The sequence below is a fragment of the Cajanus cajan genome, chromosome 10 (assembly GCF_000230855.2).
Source record: "Cajanus cajan strain Asha chromosome 10, NIPB_CcT2T_4, whole genome shotgun sequence".
In the NCBI taxonomy this organism is placed as follows: Eukaryota; Viridiplantae; Streptophyta; class Magnoliopsida; order Fabales; family Fabaceae; genus Cajanus; species Cajanus cajan.
The window spans coordinates 12,514,239-12,523,479 of record NC_138526.1 but is presented as its reverse complement, the minus strand read 5'-3'; the positions used below and the strand labels follow the sequence as shown (position 1 = coordinate 12,523,479).

Below are 9,241 nucleotides of genomic sequence, written 5' to 3'. Positions count from 1 at the left end.
TTTTTTTAATAATTATTTACACAAATGAAAAATTTCATTAAGTCTATAACTGTTTAATTCAAAAATTAGAAACTGTCAAACTATTACTATCTTATAATTTCTATTATTTTCTCCAGCATCTCCTACTTTTCATTTCTTTCGCAACCTATTCTTTTTTTTTTTTCGACTAGTAGAGTATTTCTCCCTCTTCTTCATTTTTTATCGTTATTATTTTTTACTACATTTTTTTATTATTTTACTGACTTCGATGACTGCCAGCTTCACTGCATTTGTTGATTGGATTCTATCGGTAAAAATCTTTGTTTTATATAGTAAGTACTCATCCTATCAAATCAAACTTCTAACACTTTTTTGTTGCTAATTATGCATAGAGGTGAATGGTGAGCATATTTGCATCTGTATTCTAAAGATTCTTTACGTAATATCATACGAAAAGAAACCATGGTGATGTCAATTCGGTGCACGTTACTTCAATTGTAACTACTCATTTTTACATAGGTTTCAAAGCTATTTTCTAAAATTATTGTCCCATGACATGTAAATCATATAATATAATTTTAGAATATCATATAATTTGCAAATGTGTAGTAAGTAATTTAGAGCATTTTTAGGGTTGATTATAAGTAATCTCACTTATCACATCAGTCTCATTTTTTCTTAAGAATGGATGTTTATATAAATAATTTTTGTAAATTTTAAATAACTTATATATTGATTTTCATGTTAATGTAGTAAGTGGGGTTGCTTATAAGCAATCTCACCAAAAATGGCCTTATATGAAATATTTATGTGCCAAATGAAAGACGTATTTTCTATATTGCATTAAGGCTTCAAGTATGTATTTAGATTATAAAGCCTTATTTTATTTATAAAAAAAAAAAACAGTTTCGTAATATTTAAACGACAATAGTGCAATTTAATTAAATAAATATATAAATATTTTGTAACTTGTATTAAATTTGGTACCCACTTTTTTACACTTGGTCAAACAAAACCTTAATGGCAAATAGGTGATGAGGAAGTTGAAAGATTTGTTGGTAGTTAGCCGAAAAAAAGAGACAGCAGAGGATGATGCAGCACACGTGACCAGCTGACAAGAGAAAGCAGCCAGCAGCCCCGAAGTAGTCTCAAAAGCCAACCAACCAAAACCAACTAACCAAAACTAGGCTGCATTCATTTGCATTTTCTCTTTCTCTTTTCTCTTCTGTGTCATAGCATAGCAATAGGAACAGCAACAGCATTAGCATTATCAACCCTACAATGGAGGCTCCAAGTGCATGCTGGGACACGTGGCTCGGAGAGGCACTCGCGGCCCTTCACTCTCTCAAAGTCCTTCGCTCTCTCAGACCCATTTGCCTCCGCAACCACACCCCTGACGACGCTGCGTTCCAAGTGTTCGACCAAATGCACCAATGGGACCGCTCCTCTGTTGAGGTGGAAATTGCTCACACCACGTTTTCTAGATGGATGCATGACACCCCGAGTTCTGGTACCCTTCATTCTTCGCCCGTGTTTCCTTTTTAAAACTCATTTATCTACCTAGCTTTTGTGGTTTCTCTAATAACCATGGGCACCTCAGCTTCTAAGTAGAACTGGAGATACACCCTCAATTTATTTCTTGTAATTTTAAAATGTTGTTTAAGTTCCTATATAAATGACACTCGTTTTACTCTTGAAATTACAAAAATAAAGACTAAAATGACTGAAATCATAAAACACGCTTAAATATATTTGTGGCCTTAATTTGGGTAATTTTTTTTTTCTTTTTGATTTCCCAAATTTCAAAAAATATCTTTTTAGTGCCTATGATTTCGAAAAATGTTTGTTTTAGCCTTTCGGACCACTTGCAGCATCATTGACAAAAGCAAATTGAGTTAGCTGTGCAGCAACAATTAGGTTTGGTAAGAACACTACTGGTGGGATTCTGTGTAGCTAGTTCACTAATGATGTTTGGATAGAAGGACCTAAACTATTTTTGAAATTGTAGGGATTAAAAAGATATTTTTAAAATTTAGTGGATAAAAAAATATTCCAAATTTAATAGACTAAAAATATATTTAAAACTTTTCATAATTTTAATTCCAGTATGTCACGTTATTTACTTTTTAACATTTATACAAGTGTAATATTTTTTTACAGATGCATAAAATTAACCAAAAAATATTGTATGAACCTTAGATTCCACTGCCTTTTGGTCTTCTGCATAAATGTCGTTCAATTCATTTTTTAAAAGTATATTGAACGTAGTGTCTTTGTTCTGATTACTGACGATAACAATGAAATTCTTTTTTTTCTTTCGGGGGGGTAGGTGATGAGATTATTTGTAGTGCAGCTGATGGTGATGATGAAGCAGGGGCATCTTATGAGAAGTTTAAAAAATTAATTTTGTTTTCTGGAAATGATTATCTAGGCCTGAGTTCCCATCCCACTATTGGAAAGGCTGCTGCAAAGGTGTGCTTGCTGTTCTTTCTTCTTTCTGATTTTTTTTCTGAGACTTTGGTTCAACTGTTTTCTTAGTATGAACTCATTGCCATAATGTTCATTGTTCTGACTCAGGCAGCCGAAGAACATGGTATGGGGCCAAGGGGTTCTGCTCTTATTTGTGGATATACCAATTATCATAGGCTACTCGAGTTGAGCCTTGCAGATTTGAAAAAGAAAGAGGTAATGACTGACTTGCAAAAACTACTTAAACCGTTCTGGTTTGGTTATTAGTTCTACTTTGTAGCCTAGCTGAAGAATAATTAATTGATGGCTATGATTAAACTTGAAAATCTAGAATCATATGCCATTGTTTAGTATAATTGAATAGAATACTGTTTAATGATGCCCAGTCGCAAATTGATTGCATGCTTGTGGTTGCTCCTTTGTCCTAGTTTGAACATTGCTTGATCTTATTGATTATTAATGAAGACTACGAGGTGTGTTTGGAAGAGCTTATTTACAAGTTATTTGGGCTTGTCATATAAACACTTTTGTAAGTGTTTGAGGGAGCTTATAAAAATAGCTTATGATATATTCATAAGTTGTTTTCAGCTTATTTTAACAAGTTCTCAAGGATAGCTTATGAAAATATGTTACAACTTATATGTAAACAGTTTAACCCTATTTCCTCTTCGATTATAGAAACAATCTATATAAGTATCTTTTTAGTAATGAACCTATATAAGTGCTTACTGTATAAACACTTATTTGATTAGAGCACTTAATTAAGTTGATTAGCGAAATACACCCAAAGTGTTTATTGAGGTGATATATTTTATTGATGATGAAGACTGTTCTGCAAAAGCTTGATTACCAAAATACACAAAATGGTTATTCTAAATAGTTGTCATTATTTTATCAATGTCCCTGACTATGATTAGTCGTTTTTAGGCAATTAATATTTGAATTGGATGGATATGGTCTGCCTCAAATTGAAAAAATAATAAAATATGCTTTTATTTTATTGTCTTTTCACTTATTTATGACTAAGGTTTCAATGACCATGTTTGAATGTACTTATGAGTTGACAAGTATAAAATTAATCCCAACGAGCCGCATATATATGCTGGCCAACTTTTGATTATAAGGAGCTTATGGGTTACATTCTTCTCAGACCCACCTATTGTCTAATGAATTGAAGAAGGGACCCAAATAGTCTGGATTATATGAAATGCTGACTCATTTTTGGTTTAAAATCCATGCTATAGGATTGCCTTCTTTGTCCCACAGGGTTTGCTGCCAATATGGCCTTGATGACGGCAATAGGAAGTGTGGGTTCTCTCTTAGCTCGGAATAATGTACCTTCAGAGGACCAAAAGATTGCTGTCTTTTCTGATGCATTAAATCATGCATCAATAATTGATGGCATTCGTCTTGCTGAGAGGCAAAAAAGCGTAAAGGTGTATGTATATAGACACTGTGACATGTCCCACCTCAATATGCTATTGTAGGTTTTCCCTTTCCCTCATTTGCAAATTGACCTCTTTTTCACTTCTGGTATAGTCACTCAATGCGTTGACATTGTCATTTATGAATAAAACAGATCTAATTGCAGCATGAGGAAGAAAGTTGTGGTGACTGACAGGTGAGTAAATCTGCTACTAGGAAAATAGAAAATGCTCAAGGTTTAAAACAACTACACTGTGATGCTTTGCTTTGATAAAATCAGAAAGGCCAAAACCGTTACAGAAAAAGATGTCAAAGCTTTTCTAAAATTATGCCTTATTTAAATTAATTACTCATAAGTAATGATTTTGAGCAATTCTCATTACTGTTTTAACTGAAAGAACCAAAAGAGAAGGGAGGCATATCACTGTATTTATTTCTACCTAAAAGATATAATGAAGCAATGATTAAAGTGCTTTATTGACATTCTAATATGTCATCATGCTAAATGCACGTGTTTGGTTTTTCACTAGTATTTCATCCTTCGGCATAACTTACATCCTCCCTGCTAAAGAGAGGCATGATTGGTCGTTTGGAAATATTTTCAATACCTAGACCTGAGAATTACTCATGATTGTGGACAGAGAAGCTAGATTATCCTATTTCTTAGTGTTTCTTCATATTTCTGATGACAATGAACTTTGCCTACTCTTTGCAAATAATTTTCGATGTGCATTACAGTTCATCCTATTTTTTGCAGCTTGTTTAGCATGGATGGAGACTATGCGCCTATGGTTGAGCTAGCAGAACTTCGCAAGAAGCATGGTTTTTTGTTAGTCATTGATGATGTAAAACCAATATGTTTCAGCAATTTTTTTTTTCTTTATACATGGTTCTGATCCTTGGATTAAGACTTACAGAGAGCTTACAATAATAATTATATTCATAATACAGTTATAACATTTCATTATTGTTCCTAGATAGCAATTACCCACCCACTCTATCATATATTGTCTTCCTGATTCAATATTTATGTGATAGAAATATGTAGCTTCTCCTTGCTACAAAGTCTTGTGCAACTATAAACAATCAAAATAAAAATCTCTGTATATACAGGCTCATGGAACATTTGTTTGTGGCAAAAATGGTGGTGGTGTTGCTGAGGAGTTCAACTGTGAGAAGGATGTGGACATATGCATTGGTACACTAAGTAAAGCTGCTGGTTGCCATGGAGGATTTATAGCATGCAGGTGACTATTTGAGTGCACTTGCTCCTGAAATTAGTTTCTGTATAACATTGAAACAAAAGCATATTATGTTTCTCGAATATTTCACCAATGACTTTTGCTATTTTATGAATTCTAATAGCAAAAGGTGGAAACTATTAATACAATCAAGAGGTCGTTCATTTATATTTTCAACTGCTGCACCGGTTCCAGTTGCTGCTGCTGCTCATGGTAAGCTACAGTGTTCTACTTGAATTGATATTGAGTCTGTTTGGATAAATTTTTTCAGAAGTATTTATAAGAGAGAAAAAATAAGAAGGAAAAATGAATACGCTTCTAAATGTGCACAAGTTAAAAATAATTTTTTGAAAAAGTTATACTAGAGAGCATCTATAAATTAGCTTAAGCTAATTTTAATTTATGGATAAACTTTTTTCGTTTTTCTTTCATATTTTTTTTTCGCCTAGAAGTGTTTATGGAGAAAATAATCGTATTGCACTTTATGCTTTTCTTATTAATTCCTACTTCTAAGGATTTACCACTTGCCCTGGTCCTTCATATGTATCAAGCTATATCCTTATAGGCTGTAGTCTTGTGATAGATTTCTTATCTATCATTCTCACTTCTAACATCATCCTATAATTTAGAGGAATAAAGCTATTTACCTGACTATTGCATTCACAACATTGTTCTACTGTAGATCGTTTAATTTTAATAGGAAAAAATGTTAAATTGGGACAACTTCCATTCAGATGAAGAAATCAATACAGTTGTGCATATATGTGAACAGGAGTCATTTAGATGAGAGTTGGTAATTTCAATCTGATGCTAAGGAAGAATTGTTCAGACTTCAGAGTTGGTTAAATTGATCTTCTTCTACCTTTCTTGGCATATTAGTTCAGAGATTAAATATATATTATCATTTCTTTTGCTATTGCTTAGCTCCCCATGTCTTATAGGAATTATTTATTTGTTAAAAGTGTGATGCGATGCGATTTTCCAGCTGCTGTGGAAGTGGCAAAACTTGAGAAATGGCGTAGAGAGGCTATTTGGAACCGGGTGAAAGACTTCCATTTACTTACAGGAATCCCTGTTACAAGTCATATTATATCCCTAATCGTAGGCAGTGAAGACAAAGCACTTCAAGCAAGCCGGTAAATTTCCCTCTCTTAATACACTCCTAAACTCTTCTTTCCATGTACTTAGGTTATTCATTCTTGTATCACTCAACTTTCTCTTCCATGCATGTTTGGTTAAGGTTAATTCTGAGAAAAAACACATATTTTAAAGCTGACAAAAAACGATTATTTTTCTACTATAAGCTGAACCAAAGCTTCACAAGCTGATCATGAAGGCATTTTAACACTAAGCATTTTCAGTCTTTCTGGAACAGGCATTTATTGCAATGTGGCTTCCACGTGACTGCAATCAGACCACCTACTGTGCCTCCTAACTCATGCAGGTTTATATCTTTTTATATGAAACCTCTAAATTAGTCATCCAGATACACAGGGTTAGACATTTTAGTCACCGAGTTTTTAAAAATCTTCCATTAGTTCCTAACTTACATAAAATAGTTCATTTTAATTCTTTTTTCACCTTATTTTCCACTGTCATTTTGCATCAAGAAGGACTAAAGTGGGTGATGTGTATGCATAGTCAGAGACTAATGGAGATTTTTAAAATTTCATAGATTAAAATGTTTAACTCACAATTCAGAAAACTAATTTGGGAATTTAGTCTATCCTATATTCGCTTTAATTAAAATCTGAAAGTTGAAAGAGTAATGATAAAAGTACCACTAAGATTCTCCACCCAGCGTGCACCCAACACAGATAATTAACCATGTGTACATAATTAGCTTTGTCTCACAAGTAGTTAATACAAAATGAATGTGATTGTATATAATTATTGATTAAGAACCTGTTTAGATATAAATTTAAAAATGTTTTTAAAAGTCTTTTTTACTGAAAAATACTTTTTCTTTTACAATAGAGAAGCTCTCAAAAACATTTATAATTTGTATTTAAACAGACTCTAATACTTGTGACACTAATGTATGTCTATGTATGTCTCATTTGTAGTTAATAGTATCACGAGAGTATTGAAATATCTAAAGCTTTGTCTCAAGAGGTTAAGAGTTAATGAATGAGTTTAAACAAATATCAATCTTTACTTGTAACACTAATGATTAAATGTCTCATGTGGTTAATAGTATCATTAGATTGTTGAAATATGTAATGATGGTTAACTTTGACTCAAGTGATTAAGGATAAATGAATATGTATATATAATTATGAATTTGTACTTGTATTACTGACGGTTAAATAAGCCTGACAAGTAGTTACTATATCTCGAGATTATTAATTCATCTAAACCAATTATAAAGAGAACACTTCTTTTTGTAAACTCCATTTGGTTTCCATTTTTAATCAAACATTTTTTCACCTGAAACCATATCACACATTTTATAATTTGGTTTCTATAATTAAAAAAAAAGACAACTACCAACTCTTACTAATAATATATAGTGTTACCTATTCCTGAATCTCAATATTTTTCTTTTTCTCCTACAATCGTTTTCTTCTCTCAAAATCCTTAAAAAAAATAAATATACAGAGGCCTGTTTCTTCTACTAGTATGTATAATATTGGTTTAACTGTGCCTGGTTAACATACCAGGTGGAACCTAGGTTGACGTTTTTCAGTGGGATTATTATAATTTTTCAAGTTGAAATTCATTCACTGTACATCTGTTATTTAATTCTTTTTGCATCTAATATTCTTTAGGCTGCGAGTGGCCCTAAGCGCAGTCCATACAAGGGAAGATCTGGAAAACCTAGCAGCTGCACTCTCAAGTTGCATCAATTTCCAAGATACCCGCATATATGGCTGCAATAGCTATGCAAGACTGTAGCTAGCTTTTGATTCTTCCAAGATGAATTGCATCATCAATGATTGAGACTATGCCGTAAATAAGTATACCCTTAGTGCCGTCATTAGCAGTTGAAGTCAATTATATTCCGTTTATAGTTGTAGGCTGCTAGCTTATTCCTTCATGTTATACCAAAATGACAAGCTATTTTGTCAACATCTAGATAAATATTGTTAACTAAAGGTATCTATATGTATGTAATTTTTATCAACTTTTAGTTTAGGTTGTGTTTTTAATACAATCATTAGTCATGCATTATTAATGACATCATTATATATAGTGAGATTTGTTTATATAATATAGAAGTCTAAAAACTGGCATTAAATCTTATACCATTAACAAGTTTTTGTATAATACAAATTTAAATCTAATAATTAACTTATGTAATATTATATTTAAAATCATATATATCAAATTTTACATGATTTTAACTTTCTAAATGTTATTTAAAAGTAAATATTTACACATTTTAAATATTATATTATACGTTAAAATTAAATAATATAATAAACTATTAAATAATTTTGGAATGATGTAAAGTTTGATATACATTATCTTAAGTATAATATAACATTATTTAATGATTGAATTGATTAAATTTGTATTATTCAAAAAAAAATTGTTGAAAATATAAAATTTAGTATAAATTTTTAGATTTATACCTTATTTCAATAGAGCCTAACACTCTCTCTATATACATCATGTGTGTCGACAAATGATTCCAAGATGGTGTAGAAAACGATACACTACCAGTGTGTTTGGGGGAGCTTATTAGCTTTACAAACCCTTTTGTGTCATGCAAATCGGATTTTTCCATGTTTTTGCCTGTTTGGTTCCAAACTTGTTTTCAGATGCTTTGGCTTAGGAATGTGCGAAAAAAAAAATGGAATCAAATTTGAACTGATTATAAAAACTGAGTTGTTTTGAGAAATTTTTTCTTGAACTGAATCACTGTGGGGATGATTGAACTATTTTCTTGAAGTGATTCGGCTTGGTACTTTTGACAAAATTTATATAAACAAGTATAGAATGATAACCAAACTATATAAAATAGAATCATTATGAAAAAAGTCAAACCGTTCCGCTTTATTAAAAAATAAATTTGGGTAACCAAACTGTTTTTATCATATAGTCCAGTTTGGTTTTATCTTTTCAAAAACAAGCAAACCTTGAGTAAAAATATGTAGTTTTTTACATTAGGCTAGTAATAT

At 31.6% G+C, this 9,241-nt stretch overlaps 1 protein-coding gene across 2 annotated transcripts; it reads left to right on the top strand.

Moving 5' to 3' along the window:
- The first annotated feature begins 984 nt into the window (after window positions 1-984).
- On the top strand, window positions 985-8,271 carry BIOF (biotin F). 2 transcript variants are annotated; one of them, XM_020349799.3, is made up of 11 exons: window positions 985-1,489; window positions 2,309-2,451; window positions 2,557-2,664; window positions 3,693-3,931; window positions 4,028-4,069; window positions 4,631-4,718; window positions 4,987-5,120; window positions 5,239-5,327; window positions 6,100-6,250; window positions 6,476-6,558; window positions 7,886-8,271. In XM_020349799.3, exons 1-10 carry the CDS (start codon window positions 1,261-1,263, stop codon window positions 6,516-6,518), a joined length of 1,266 nt encoding a protein of 421 aa, XP_020205388.1. In that variant the 5' UTR covers window positions 985-1,260; the 3' UTR covers window positions 6,519-6,558; window positions 7,886-8,271. The 2 variants fall into 2 exon arrangements, with proteins under 2 accessions (XP_020205388.1, XP_020205387.1); XM_020349798.3 differs by having other exon boundaries at window positions 987-1,489; window positions 6,490-6,558.
- The last annotated feature ends 970 nt before the right edge of the window (window positions 8,272-9,241 follow it).

Coding starts and splice junctions, on each gene's coding strand:
- BIOF (XM_020349798.3), top strand. CDS start 1,261: ATGGAGGCTCCAAGTGCATGCTGGGACACGTGGCTCGGAGAGGCACTC. Junction 2,665..3,692: donor CAGATTTGAAAAAGAAAGAG/GTAATGACTGAC, acceptor TCCATGCTATAG/GATTGCCTTCTTTGTCCCAC. Junction 4,719..4,986: donor TTTTGTTAGTCATTGATGAT/GTAAAACCAATA, acceptor CTGTATATACAG/GCTCATGGAACATTTGTTTG.